At 53.1% G+C, this 14,874-nt stretch overlaps 1 protein-coding gene across 1 annotated transcript; it reads right to left on the bottom strand.

Moving 5' to 3' along the window:
* Nucleotides 1-1,118: 1,118 nt before the first annotated feature.
* OAZ2 (ornithine decarboxylase antizyme 2) lies at nucleotides 1,119-14,475 on the bottom strand. Its single transcript, XM_038146700.1, is given in 6 exon segments — nucleotides 1,119-2,431; nucleotides 4,178-4,263; nucleotides 6,090-6,265; nucleotides 10,894-10,974; nucleotides 10,976-11,051; nucleotides 14,287-14,475. Coding segments are annotated over 6 exon segments (573 nt in total). The 5' UTR covers nucleotides 14,307-14,475; the 3' UTR covers nucleotides 1,119-2,297.
* Between the last annotated feature and the right edge of the window lie 399 nt (nucleotides 14,476-14,874).

Here is a 14,874-nt window from a genome sequence, read left to right as displayed (position 1 = left end):
TGTGTTGGGTTTCATTTCAGTCTTCCTGACTCTGCCCTTCTGTAAAGTGTACATTATTACCAAGTTCCTTGTTTTTTTATATATATATATATAAATATATATATATACAAACTGTACTCTTCTTGCCTTTGTACATTTAGGCAAGGAGGGAGAATAAATCTTTTTAAGAGACAATCACAAACCTGTGAGGGTGGCTTTTTCTTGCTGTTCCCCTAAGTCTGGTCTTTTTCCCTAAAGAGTGTGGCCAGTTATTTTTGGGGGTGGGAGAGGGGCTTTCCCCATATCGGGCATCCGAGAAGGCTCCTGGTGCTCATTGACCCCTGGATCCCCCCGTGCCCCAGCACTCATGGCTCTCGTGGGTGCTGCAGCTGAGCCCAGACCTGGTGATTGGAGGCAGAACCGCCCAGGGTTGAACCCCTGGGCACCAAGGCCCTGCCCTACACCATGGCCCAGGGTACAGGAGGTACTGGAGGCGTGGGGCAGGCACAAGTCAGGTTTGGCTCCTCCAGCTTTGCCATGGAGGTGATCCATGTGATAGGCAGCACCCAGGGACATCAGAGGCTCCTTCCGGTTTTTCCAGAGGGTGTTTTGGAAGGCATTTGGTGGTCTGAGAAATCCATATTTGCCCCCCTTAAAGCAGGGCAGGAGAGGATTTGAAATGGTCAGAGAAGCACAGTGGCACAGCCTTGCATCTTCAGCACAATGAACAGCTCAGATCAGCCTCACTCCAGCTCCTGTGACCAGAATCCTACATGTTCCATCAATTGTAGCAGTAAGAAGCAGCAAAGTGGTTCCCATCCCATCAACTGGGATGTGCCAGCCTGGGGCACCGTGGGGTGGCAGCCAGCCACTGGCACAGGCAGGGGCACCCAGGAGGCACCCCCGGTCTCGGGCCAGAGTCGGGGCAGCTCCAGCTACAAGAAGGGATAAAAGTGCATCCTTCTCAAGCCAGCAGCAGCACGCAGCAGTTTCAGCCAGGAAACACCCATTCCCGGGGGCTCCTCTCTCAGGGGACAGCCTGGTTGTTTTTAAACTGGTAGAGGGTCTAATGCCCTGCTGGAGGGAGCAGAGCTCCTTTCCCTCTTGGTTTCATGGAGGTGAAGGAAGGCAAAAGAGACCCAAATTTATGATTATTTATTCACACACACTCATATCCCAGCGCCACCTCTCCCTAACCAAACACTCACCATGGTGGATATGGAATGACACAGGTCCAGCTTCCCAGCAGAATCATCCGTGAAGGGCAAGGGCACAACAGGAACAATCCCACAAGGAGCCAGGCCAGGAAGAGCTGAGGGCATGGCCCTGGGGCCTGCCAGACAGAGCCAGCCCAGATACAGGGACAGTACCATGGGACAGGGACAGGGCTGGGCTGAGCCATGACCTACTGCTGGCACCATGGCGCCTTCCTGGAAGAGCCCCTGGATGGGGAGAATATCCCAGCACCTGCCCCCACACAACCCTTAGGTTTGGACACAGCCATTGGTGGCATCTCAAGCCTTGAGCTTATCCCTGTGGGAAGATGAGTAGGAGCAGAGGTGAGGGCTTGGGGTTCCTCCGGACCCATCCTGGGGTGGATGGTAAAGGCAGGAGTTTTTCTTGGCTCTTTGGACTATCCCAACCATCATGGTGCAGGTCAGGAAACTGCTCCTCTCAAATAAGCAGCCCCAGGTGTGTGAAGTTCATCTGAATGCCCCTTTTATTGAATGCTGTGATAGTGTAGTGGGAACGTGGAACAGGGTTAAGACTGCATAAAACAAAAGCTGGAAGAGCAAGAAGTTTCAAAAAAAAGGGGGGAAAAAAAAGGTTAGACCAGTTAAACCAGCATTGGAGTGGAGATGTATGGGGGGTGTAATGTAGTGTTAAAGGATAAACTGGAGCGTCTCCTGCACGTGCCCCACACCAAGCCAGGCTGTTTGTAAGGTCTTGAGTGGGAAATGAACGGGTCGTGTCCCAGCTGAGCCCACGCTGGGCGGGCAGGAGGCACCAGTGGGGGTCGGAGGAGTCCCGAAGGTGGTACCGCCCCCGGGGCTCCCACACCATGCAGCTGCATGGGAAGAGCTCCTATGCCAGTTCATAAACATCTTCCTTTTCCTAGTGATGATTATATGTGTGATAGATAGTTCTCTAGGCAACATGTTTCAATGAGAGTCAACTCTGGGGATACACAGCCCAATCTAACAATGAGAAATGCGCTTGCAGTCCGACAGAAGCTCTGCTTCCCTCTCCTCAGGAAAGGAGGTGGTCCTCTCTCCCCTCCACAGCATGTTAGGGTCCCACTGGAGTTCCCTCTGCAGCTATTCTTCATCGGAGGAAGAGCTCTGATCCAGGGGGTACACCATGAACATCACGTCGGGCCGCGACGGGACAGCGGGATGGCCAGGCCGCACGATCTCAAAGCCCAAGAAGCTGAATGTCTTCAGGAGTGGAGCTACCAAAGAGAAGGAGATCTGTTACCACCAGGGATAATCCTCTTTACCTCTCCCTTGAGCCATCAATATCAAAGTGCACGGGACACCCTCTGAGTGCATCCAGAGCTTCCTATGCAGAGAAGCACAGCCCTCTCCAGCAGGGGTTTCTGTCTCCTGCTGTGCTCACTGCAGCTGCTCCTAAGTGTGAAGGGATTTTAGCTGAGCAGCTTTGTCCATGCTTCTCCTGCAATGTTTCTTCTATCCCCTGTGAGACACAGCAGTCGTTGGTTGTGTGCCTGCACCAGCTGCACATCTCTGCTTTCCCAGGATGCGGGTGGCCATCCCACAGGATTTGTCCTGCCCCAGCACCCCTTGAGAGAGGACAGACAGCAGCAAAGAGGAATCTGCTTAGGGACAAGGGAGACATTTGCTGTCTCCACAAGGAGGTGCTGGAGCTCAGTGGAAACTCCACACAGGTCGGGGTGGGACCCCAGGAAAGCCACTTACGGTGGGAATTCAGAGTGGGGACAGCCCAGACACATAGGGTTCTGTGACACCGTGCCTGTGTCACTGAAGCAATGGCTGCCCTGTGACCTGTGACACTCTGGTGTCACCCCTATGGCACCCTCGGGCACTCAGCTCCAGGACACTGAGTGATAGCGCAGAGGAGCTCCTGAAGCTATTTTCTGGCAGCACTGAATTTCAGCTGCATAGACAAGGCCCCAGGATCAGGACCACTCCAGAACTCCTACAAACAACCCCTGGCACTGGCTGTCCCCTGTCCCCAGCCTCCGCGGGGGCCACCTATGCAACCGGTGCTAGTGGTGACATAACAGCCAGGACTTGAGTTGGAAATTATTCCTGGCATGGTAATGAGGGATGATGACATCTTCCTGGGCTCAGCTCAGCTTTACTAAGGCACTTTGTTTCAGGAAAGCCAGGACAGCTCATGAAGCTGCAGAGTAAAATTAGAACTGGGGTTGGAATTACTCGCGAGGATACAGCCTGACTCTGGTGGGATTTAGAGTGACACGTTCCCAGCCTGGTACATCCCTCAGCCCCCTGGGCTGTAATCCCTCACCCAGCACGTCTATCTTTAGACCCTAATGCAGCCCCCAAAGCCATAAGCATCTCGAGCCAGGGCCAGGATTACCTGTAAGCCTGGAAAGGACAGAAGTGCCTGGAGATCTTTAAAAAGCTGATGAATTTCAGGGCAACAGGCCCTAAGTGCTTGTTTTCCATCTAATAACTCCTCCCCGGTTCCACCTTCCATGTCATAGCAGCCTAGTGCCAAACAGAGACTTCACTGCTCACCAAAAGGGGAATATTAACTGACACGGGATGAGAAAATCACCCCAAATCATTCAGGAGCAGCGTTTTGCACCAGAGTATTTAATGGCAGGGCAGCAAAGCAGATGAATGGAATCCCATGGAATCCCAGACTGGTTTGGGCTGGAAGGGATCTTAAAGCTCATTGAGTTCCACCCCACTGCCACGGGCCGGGACAACTTCCACTGGACTAGGTTGCTCCAAGCCCTATCCAGCACATCTGCTGGAAAAACACTCCAGAACACTCCCTCACCCTTACCCTCCAAAAAGGGCTTATTTCCTCCACACAAAACTATTCCTGTAGGAATTATGCACATAACAATCCCTGCACAGGAAGGGTCCCGCGGGTCTTGCCCTGGGATAACCAAGTTTCTTTACAGCTTCGGGAGCACCGTGTGGGATGTCAGGAGTGAACCCGAGCGTGGGCCAGCCCTCACCTCGATCTTCTCTGCTTTTTCTGAAGCAGATGAAGACATAGTTGACTTTCATTTTTTCTTCAGCAAACTCCAGCAGTGCTGACAACCTGCCAAGGAGGGAGAAGACAAAAGGACATCAGCTGTGGGAAGTCTTGTCCTGAGGAAGCCTCTGAGCATTATCGAATTATCAACTGTTTGGATGATTTCGGACACAAAGATTGTTTACAGCGCCCTTCCAGTGAACAATGGGTGCTGAAACAATGGGCTTCCTGCCCTGCAGATTCAAGAGCTGTCCTTGCTCCGAGTCAGGATAAGTTCCTGTCCTCACAGCCACAAACACCCTCCCCACCCGTGGTGCTTTGGGACCGAAGCCTTCGTAGTCAGGAAGCGGAATATCGCAGCTGCTCCCAGGCCAGGCTGCATTCCCTGGCAATGCACATGTGGGCTCTGGGAGTTCTGTGCTTTTTGGGAAGGAAAACCGCCCAGAACCGAGCTCGTGGCGGGCAGAAAAGGAGAACAAACCATCCCCAGAGAACATGCGCACAGGCAAAGCCATTTCCTGAGCTGCATGGCACAGCTGCTGCCCCCTGAATCCTCGCTTCCTGCCTTTCCAGCTGGATTATTTCTGCCACCTCCTGATGGAAGCGGTGCTGCGGTAACCCCTCTGCAAGCCTCCAGGGTGGCACACTGATCAAGTGCTGTCACTTGCAACCACTGGCGCTGCCAGAGCAGTGACAAACAGGCCTTCACTCCACATCTCAGTAACCAGCTGTCAGCGCAGCGCAGGAGATTAAATTTGCAAGGGTTCTGTTAATATGTTAATGAACTACTTTAATTATGGCTTCTGGCCTCTCCTCGGCTGTTTCACCCAGCTAAAAATAACCTGACAAAATTGCACTTTAAGTCACAATGACAGTGGCAAATAAATCCCCTCCCAGAAGGACCCATTCCAGGGAGAGCCCAGAGATTTACGGGCCAACTGGAGAAACGACACAAACATTTATCTGGACTCAGAGTCAAATGAGACAAGTGTGAGACAGCACCAGCACTGCCACTTCCTGAAGGTGCCCAGCGATGGGTTTTTCCTTAATTAGCTCGTGTCACTCAGGGATGAAGCCTACTTGGAGATTTAGGAGGAGCCGATTGCTCCGTGGAGGAATCCAGCAAAGGCACATCTACGCTGCAGCGGAGACCTCTGGCACAGCACTTGGCAGGAAGGAGCTGCTCTGGAAGCTGCATTTACACAAACTTCCCATAGCAGAGCTGTCTGGACAAAACATGACCGGATTCTGCCAAGAGAAAAATCAGAGCTCCTGGCAGAGCCCGGCACCAGTGCGGCAGCACTCCAAGAGCAGATCCACCTACTGAGGGGGAGAGCATCAATAGCATGGAGGGGTTTTTAGTTCCCTGAAAGACAGGAAAACCTGCCAAGATAGGCTTGCCAAATGGCCAGCGGAAAAATAAAATTAAAAAATAATGAAATATCAGAGAAAATCTTATTGGCTTTCTGTACCAAAGTATACAAAGATTCACTCTGCTCATTTATTGCTTGTTTTTTATTATTAGTGTTAGGACTCAAAAAATGGTAACTTATCTGGAATATCACGGGGGAAAAATATCCCTATGGATATTATCTCCACAGACCAGGGAGCAGAATGTGCACAAACCACAATCAGAGCTGCTATTGCACAGCCCATTTTCCCCACACACAGCATGGAATCCCAGGATGGTTTGGTTTGGAAGGGACCTTAAAACATCTCGTTCCAACTCCTACCATGGGCAGGGACACTTTCCACTAGACCATGTTGCTCCAAGCTCCATTCACCCTGGCCTGGAACACTTCCAGGGATGGGGTGTCCATCCACAATCACTTATGTAAGCAAAGTCCTACCCTCCAGGAGCCATGGCTACACCTTTGGGATCCAGAACTTACCCTTCTTTGCTTCCATCAGCTAATAATCCATCAGGGATTTCCACAAAGAGGCTCTGGTTTGAGAGCACTGCATCCCAGGAGGAGGTCTTCACCTCTGTGACCTTGTACTGGAAGTGGACAATGTGAGGCTTCCCTTCATGCACTGGGACATCTTGGCTAACAGTGATCTTCTCATCCTGGGAAAATGAAAAAGGTAAAGTCCTGAACAGGCAGGGGACGACTGGAGAAAGCAAATGCAAAGGAATGGTCTTAGGGATTTACTGAGAAGAGGATTATGCTTTTCCCTTCTCCTTTTGCTGGCTCATGGACACATCACACAGTTCTCAGCCCTCAGAGTGATTTCTAGCCATGTGTTCCTGTTAAGGAATGTAGTTTTACATATTGACATAATATTAAATTTCTGAGTAGAAGACTCCACTCCCTCGCTGCAGGCTCCAGCCACATCTGGTGGTGCTTCATGAACTGCCCTTCCAAGAACACAACTGGACCCAACACCCAACACAGAGCTTGCTACCACAGCCCAGCCAGGTTTGGTGCCTCCCCCATCTCCAACACAGCCTTTCTGTTCCAGGAGTGACCACAAATTGCTTTCCCAGATTTTATGGTCTGCCTCCTGGTGTAAGGGAGGAAAACACAGAGCACAGGGAAATTCCAGAGCAGATCTGAAGCTTGTGAGGAGGTCTTCTCCAGAGACCACAAATGCACATGTCCTTCCCCAGTCCTGCCCCATGGGGATGCCAAGCATGCAGATTACTTGGGATCAGCTCAGCAGTTCCTAGAAAACAATTCAGTGGTTAAAGCCCCATTCCTTCAGACAATTCCTGCAGGCACTTGGCTTGCCCAGTAATGATTTCCATGTTTCAGTGCAAAGAGCCCCAGCGAAAGAAGCAGAGCCCGAGTTAACGCTGTCACTGCAGTGGAGCTGCACTGTCCCCTGTGCCTGGTGATGGCTCGTGTGTCCCTGTCCCTCACATTCACAGGCACCTGGGCAGCTCTGAAGGGCAGAAGCAAAGCAGACACCCAAAGTCATGAGAGCACCTGGAGAGCCATGTGTCCTTCCCTCCTCAGCAGGTGGGTGGGCAGTGGTTCACTCCTCTGGGTCACTGGGTGAGCGCTGTCCAGCCTCCAGATATTTTATTTTAACAGGGTGATTAATTCAGCAGCTCCTTACAAGCCCTTACAAGGCTCCTCAAGCCACTGTCCCAGTGCTTTAATTCCTATTACCTCCTATCTTAAAACAGATGCCCCTTGGTTTGACTGCTGCATGACACAGAAGCCTCTGAGGACATTCACTGGTGACAAAGTAATACCATGTGCAAATTGGGAGCTGCTTGGCCTCTGAAAGCCGAGCAGAGGAAGTTGCCTTTCATTGAAAGCTCACAAAGCTGAGCTGAAAAACAAGTTTACACTTCACCAGAATAAATATCCTGTAGGAAACAAGTTTATTCATTGAGTTTGAAGGAAGCCTGAGTGGCTGAGTGCACCAAGAAACGCACTGAGAGCTGTTCCAGTGAGGTCAAGCTGTGGCTGTGATGGAGCCAGCAGAGAGAGGCAGGGCTGAATACAGAGGTTCTTAAACAAATCCAAGGGTTTTGTGTGTGTATCCTCCAGCAGCGACTTTACAGGACCCTTCACAGTTGTTGCTTCAGTGCAGAAAGTGTTTCTGTTCCAGAAAACCTCCTTCTCTCCAGAAAAGCTCACAGATCATGCTTTTCCCATGCTCACAAAACTAAAACTGGGTGAGGCAGGTAAGGAAAGCAGGTGGGACTGACACATGGGAGGTGTGCCTTTGAGTGGGAAGACTGGCACTGCCATAGGAAGGGAAAAGCATTCTGAGCCATTCGGTTCAGAACTTCCTTGTCACCAGAAGTTGTGTCCAGTGCTCTAAACCCAGTGAGATTGCTCCACTGAACCCCCCCATGACAACCCAGGAGCCAAAGGCAGCACGACCACAGGGATTAGCAGAACCAGTTCCCCTGGTTCAGTGGGAATTATGTTTACACAGCCTGGCTGGGGCAGCTGACACTTTATTTCTAGGCATCCAGAGATGCCAGGGAAGAGAAAGGCTCTGTGGGCCGCCCCTGTGAAGCAGCAACAGCAGCCCAAAATTCTTTGGAAGCTGCTCAAAGCAAAATCCTGTTTACACAACAAGCACTCGGTTTTAGTTCACCCTGGAAAAATCCCCACACAAAATCCCCCTGCCATGTTCCTGTGGACAAAACCCCCTGCCACCAGAGTGAATTTTACCCAGCTGCCCAAGCCCTGGCTCCCCAGCCCTCCAGCTCCATTTCAGCAGTGCAAAGCTGCAAGGACCACTTCCACTTGCTTCCAATTCACCGAGCGCACGCCTTCCCAGGTCTGCTCTGCTGCTCAGATGTCCCAGGAAGGATGGGGGGAGGCCCTGGTGTGTTGGCAGGGTCTGGAGGAAGGATGTTACGATCCACCCTGGCCAAGTGGCTGGAGAAAGCTGTGGAAGCACCCGCTGCTGCCATGTGCTACCCCTGCAGCCTCCTGCCAGCCAGGGCACATCTCAGCTGTGCAGCACCCACACCGGTCACTGTGGCATTCCCAGCTCCAGCAAAGCTCCCTGGATGGAGGGCTGAGCTTAAAGTCTCTTAACACAAAAATTCCAACAGTTCCAGGGAGCCCCAGTTTATGGCAGTGGTGTATCCGACTGCTGCCGGCAGAGACAGGTGTGTTCAGAAAGGTCATCCCTTGGAGTGGAACAGCTGACACAGCTGGAAAAAGGACTTAAACTTTTGGATCCAGATGCCTTTCCAGGTCATGCTGGTGGCTGCTGGCTCAAAAGCTCAGCTGCTGTAACTACAGTACTGCCAGACTGAGCAGGCCACCGAGGGGGCAGACAGAACCCGGTCACCACTCCAGGGTCTGGCACACTTCCAATCCTGGGGTCAGTTCTGGGCCCCTCATTCCAGGACAGGCATTGAGGGGCTGGAGCATGCCCAGAGGAGGGAACAGAGATGGGCAAGGGGCTGGAGCAGAAGTCTGATGAGCAGCAGCTGGGGGGGCTCAGCCTGGAGAAAAGAAGGTTCATGGGGGCCCTTCTTGCTCTCTACAGCTCCTGACAGGAGGGTGCAGCCCGGTGGGAGTCGTGCTCTGCTGCCAGGGAACAAGGAATGGGATGAGAGGAAATTACCTCAACCACTTCCAGGCCAGAGCAGGTTGGGTATTAGGGAAAGTGTTTCCACTGGAAGGCCTGTCCAGCCCTGGCAGAGGCTGCCCAGAGAAGGTGAATCACCCTCACTGGAGGGATTTAAAAGCCCTGTGGATTTGGCACTTGGGGACATGGGCTGGTGGTGAACATGGGCAGTGCTGATGAACAGCTGGACTCAATGACCTTAGAGGGTTTTTCCAACCCAAACATTCCGTGATTCTTTGTTGCAGAAGGGGCTGATTTTCTGACAGATTCTGCTAGTTTTGTCAGACAATAAATCCAGGAGGAATTCTATCCATATTTCTGCGATGCAGCTATCTGGATGATGTCCCCCCTGCCGACACACCACTCCAAAAATCTGAGCAAGTTCAGGGCTGTACTGGAATCAAACACTCCAAAGTCTCCAATCATGGTTTCTTCCACCTTCCTCCTCCATGCTGAGCCCATTTTCTGCCTCTGGGCCTTGCCTGGTGTACAGACAAGGCTTGGCAAAGCCAGCTGGCAGGAGTTCTGGCTGCAGGGTCCCATTTCCCACCCAGAGGGGATTCATTACTTGTCCTGAGCGCTCTTGAAGCTATTTTTGTATCTTTCTTCTGTGACAGCAAGCCCACTGTGCCGCTTCTCTGGAGTTTTTAGCCCCCAGACATCTGTGACAATTCACCCTGAGCATTAAACTGATGGGACCTTGTCACTGGAGGCTCAGAGGTTGGCACTTTGCAAGGGAAGCAGGTGAGCACAGTGCTGAAAACTCACCAAAGGAAACTCTGAAAGCAACCATGAGGTCTGTGATTCTCTCAGGAACTCCAAGAGGAGACTTTGGGAGCTGTGGCCCGAAAGGGTCTGTATCTTTTCATCAGGTGACGTCTGTGTGCCACCCACGGGTTAATTAAAAATCAGGTCTAACACCTATGACAACACCCCGGCTCAACAGCCGAATTTGCAAGGTCAGCATAAATTCAGTCTACCTCATCTAAAAGGAAAAGCAGCCCTTGTCCCAGAAAGGAGACAGACCTGAGCCAAGTCACACAAATCACTCTACAGGAAGGAGCAGCCAGGTCTCCTCATTAGAAAGGAACGGTCCCATGGAATGAAGAGGAACCCAAAATGAGACAGCTGCAAGTCTGCAGACACAAACCCTTGCTGATCTTGCCCTGCCTGTGCTCATGTTCTAGAAACACCCCTGTCTGGGAGCTGCCTCTCCCATCTGGACCTCGGTTCAGGCAGCTCCCAGGCCCTGACAGCTTCACCTTCCGGAGCAGGGTGCAGGAAGGAGCTTATCAACCCCTCCCTTGCTGTATTTCACCTTTCTGCTTCTTGCTTCCTTTCTCTGCCAGGCATTTCAGAAGCCCTTTCACGTTTTGATAATGCAGGCTCCACGTACAATAGCTGCAGCAGGCCCCTGGGGACAGGCCAGTGAATGATCTGCTGCACAATGGTCTCTCATTTCTTAATAAACAGGTGATATTTAAGCAGGAGAGACCTGTCTGCAGCTCAGTCCCTGAAAAATTACCTGCTCTCCCACTCATTATCTCGGAGTTCTTTGCATTTATTCCCACCAGACTGTGAAAGGAACTGAACACGGCTGTAACACAGATACAGGTCAATGTTTAGATGTTAAATGTATCTCACCTTATATATCAGAGCTGAAAGAGAAGGATCCCTGCCACCCCCTCGCCCACCGGGGATCTTCGACAGTGGGTGAGGGGCATCAGGAGCACCACAGAGGCCCTGGAACGATGTGCCTGCAGCACTGCAGCTGGGGACAGTTACTCAAAGGTAAAATACTACTGCAAGAAAGAGAGAGAACACCGTGTTACATTAGCGGGATCATGTTTTGGAGGCTCCAGCTTCTCAAACCCCCAAATCATTTTTATCCTTGCTCCTCCACAGCACCCAGATGTCAACACCGAAACCACCCACTGCCCCAGTGGCACCAGAACCCCGTGGCACCAGAACCCCGTGGCACCAGAAGCCAGCGTATTTTGTTGGGAATGGAGGAGGGGCTAGAGCCAGGAACCCAGAGAGTGCTGAGCAACCTCATGCTAATAAGGGAGGCCTGGAAGGCTGCCAGGAGCAGATGGCTGGGAACACATGACCAGATGAGCACACATTTTCTAGAGGCAAATATCTACAAATAGATCAACAGGGCCCAGGAGGAGAAGGTTTAAGTTTCACATTTTCAAACCCAAGAGAAGAGAAAGGGTTGGTTCTTCAATACGCTGCACAACATCCATGGCAGCATTTTCACACACACATGAAGTGCCACGCAAGCATCCTCCACCCCAACCCTAAAAATTACTAGTTCACCCCCCGGAGCTACTTTGAACAGCAAGAAAACACATTTCCTGTGCAGTTTCTAAGTTTATTTAGAAGTCCTACACATGGTCCTCCAGAATCGCTTTGGACACAGGCTTTAATACCTGCTCTGGCTTCTAGGAAGCTCATCAAAGCAAATTATTCTATTTCTGGAGCCTTGGTTCCTCTCTCAGCACCACAGAAGCTCCGTGCTGAGGCCCAGCAGTGTTCCTCTAGCACAGCCTGCAAAAGCCATGCAGGGAAAACAGCCCTTCTGCAGTGCTCCCACTCTGAAACACACCAGCACAAAGCCGTGGAAGCAGCACCAGAACAACACACTGAGGGGGGGTTTCCATGAGCACAGAGGGAGGAATGAGGCTGAAGTGGATAAATCCTGCAGCTGTTCTGACAGCCACTGCCTGCCCCGAAACTTCTCCCTTGCAGCGGTTCCCAATGCAGTGTTTTTCCACTCTAATCCCTGTCCACGAGGCAGACAGGCTTAAGTATCCAAACACCAAGTACCGAGCTGCACTGCCAGAACCACCTTAGATGCCTGGAAACATGGAATCAGACTGGTTTGGGCTGGGAGGGACCTTAACGCCCATCCAGCTCCACCTCCTGCCATAGGCAGGGACACCTTCCACTAGACCAGGCAGCTGCAAGCCCCATCCAACCTGGCCTTGAACCCTGCCTGTGCCAGCTGCTAACAAACTACTACGAGTTGGCATTTCTGAGTGCCAAAAACATAACTCACAAATGCACAAGGCAGAATTCACCACAGGTCTCTGCTTACCACCTACCACCAAAACCATCCTTCTACAGGAAACACTAATATTCTTCCTCCACATGCTCCCTCCCCCAGGTCCGCCAGACGGGGCGCTGGGGCAGCATTCCCATTCCCACCAGAGCAGGCACCTCTTGGAGAAAAGGCAGTTCAAATACACCAGGAGATGCCTGGGGGCAAAGCAGGGTGTTCTGTGCTCCCCTGCGGCCTGGGGCTATCAATGGGCCAGTGTGCGTTCAGTAGTAGAGGATGTCGAGAGGATGACAAAGCACTTTGTGCGGTCCCCACCCCCCAAAGCTGTTGGCAGCTTTGTTATTCCCTTCCCTCCTCCCTCTACCCTCCAGCCAACAATGTACTATTGATAGCTCTTTCCAACTTGCGGCCAAGGCATCAGAAACTGGATAATGAAGTGGAGTTGTGGGAAAAAAAAATTGAAACAGAGAGGCAGCCAAAGACACTTCCCGGTTTCACTTCCTCTGGCACATGCAGAAGTCAAAACACCAGCCCCCTTCAGCTGCTGCCGGCACATCCCTGGCCCAAATCTGCACACGTCCACTATCCTCCCCCCAAAATCAGGGTCCCTGCACACCACCACTACCCCCCCCAGGATTAGGGCTCTGAGAGCAGCACCCTCAGGGAAGAGCGTGTGGGACACAGATTAAAAGGGCTTTTGCTGTCTCCAGCTGTGCTTCAGCTCCCTGGGAAGAAATGCATGCAAACACCCAACAACATCTGATCCCTTCATCCATCCTTGCGCAAACGGTAACTCTCTCTGAGGTCTGTTTGTAGCTTAAAAGTTAGCTTTGTGCTCCCTTCTGACGTCTGTCCTCCTTGGAGAAGCTGCTTTCCTGCAGCTTGGTTGAAATTAAGATGCATTTAGATCACCAAGGCCTCTCCGTGGAGGAACTCAGTACAAGCTGCTCGTCTGTGCCCTGCCCGAAGGGGAGCTGGAAGTCGACGTTAAGCTCTCATCCCGCGGGTGTAATTTTAACTCGCTAAGCTCCCAGCAATCCCAACCCCGTGCCCTGTCCCTGGGAAGTGCAAAGGGCAGCTCAGCAACTTCAGAACCCCATCATCGCTGCTCCTAGGCAGCCCTGGCACACAGAGCCAGGCCGAGACCACCAGCAGCGCATCAGGGGCTGAAATCGACACATTTCCTTGTGGTTTGGGGGTTTTATTTGTTTTGAACACTTAGACCAGATGGAAGGATCCACAGTGCTCTCCTGACATTGGAGAAATGACTGTTTTGTTTGTTTTCCTTTCTGCCCCTTCCCAAAACAGGCTCTGGAGATTCAGCTGCACTTGAATAATGGTAATAACGCTAATAACAGCAATAATAACAACAACTATTATTATTATTATTATTATTGCTGCTGGACACATATCCAGGAGCCCGATTTGAGGAGTAAATTGTAAATAACCATCTGATGAACACAGCCCAGCTCAAGCATCTCCCACAGGGGCAATGGGCAAGAACCGAGGCTGCTCCATACATCCATGCATCCTCTGGGCTCTTATCGGCGACAGAGGCGCAGGAAATGAGACTCTGCGGACTCCAAACAAGGAACAGACATACAGGATAAATCAGTCAGCTGAGAAAAATACACAGATCCTGCAAGTTCGTGCCTGCTGACACCCAACCTGCCTGGAAAAGCCACCTTCCTCCAGGCAGAGAGAGGTGCGGGAGGGAGCGCTCGGACCCCGCCGCGGCTAGGGCTGCTCAGCGAGAGGTGCTTAGGCCCTGGCGAGCCCAGACCCACCCCCGGGGGGTTCCTCCAGGGGGCAGCAACGCCTCGATGGGGATTTTAAACGGGGAAAAGGCGGAGCGGCCTCCCCACGTCCCGCGGCCTCCCCGCCGCCTCAGCGCCCGCCCGCGCCCCAGGCCCGCCCGCAGCCGCCGCGCTGAGGAGCGAGGGAGGGAGGGCGGGGAGCGCGCTGCACACCTGTCCTGGGTGTTTATCATCGTGCGCTCGCTCCGGTGCGGCTGCGGTCGCTGTCGGCGCTGCTGGCGCTGGTGCCCGGCTGTGCCCCGGCTGTGCCGTCGCCTCCTCTCCTCCGCTCCGCTCCGCTCGGCGCCGCGCTCCGACTGACCCCGCGGGCCCGCGCGCGGACACGCCCCCCGCGCCGCGCGCCCCGGCCCCGCCCCCGGCCCCGCCCCGCGGCGCGCGGGCAGCCTGGGAACCTGCCGCCCCAAACAAAGGCGCGCGCCCGGCCGCGCCCCCGCCTCGCACCGCCCCGCGCCCGTGACGTCACCGAGCCCCGCGGGCGCGCGCGCCTGCTGCGGCCCTGAGGGGCTGAGGGGAGCGCGCCTGAGAGACACGGCTCTGCCCGCGCTCCCGGGCATCCTCAGGGTCACGGGCATCCTCAGGGTCCCGGGCATCCTCAGGCTCCCGGGCATCCTCAGGGTCCCGGGCATCCTCAGGCTCCTGGTCATCCTCAGGCTCCCGGGCATCCTCAGGCTCCTGGGCATCCTCAGGGTCACGGGCATCCACAGGCTCCTGGGCATCCTCAGGGTCACGGGCATCCTCAGG

The sequence above is a fragment of the Motacilla alba genome, chromosome 10 (genome assembly GCF_015832195.1).
Source record: "Motacilla alba alba isolate MOTALB_02 chromosome 10, Motacilla_alba_V1.0_pri, whole genome shotgun sequence".
In the NCBI taxonomy this organism is placed as follows: Eukaryota; Metazoa; Chordata; class Aves; order Passeriformes; family Motacillidae; genus Motacilla; species Motacilla alba.
The sequence above is the reverse complement of the archived record's forward strand: the minus strand, read 5'-3'. Positions and strand labels throughout refer to the sequence as shown.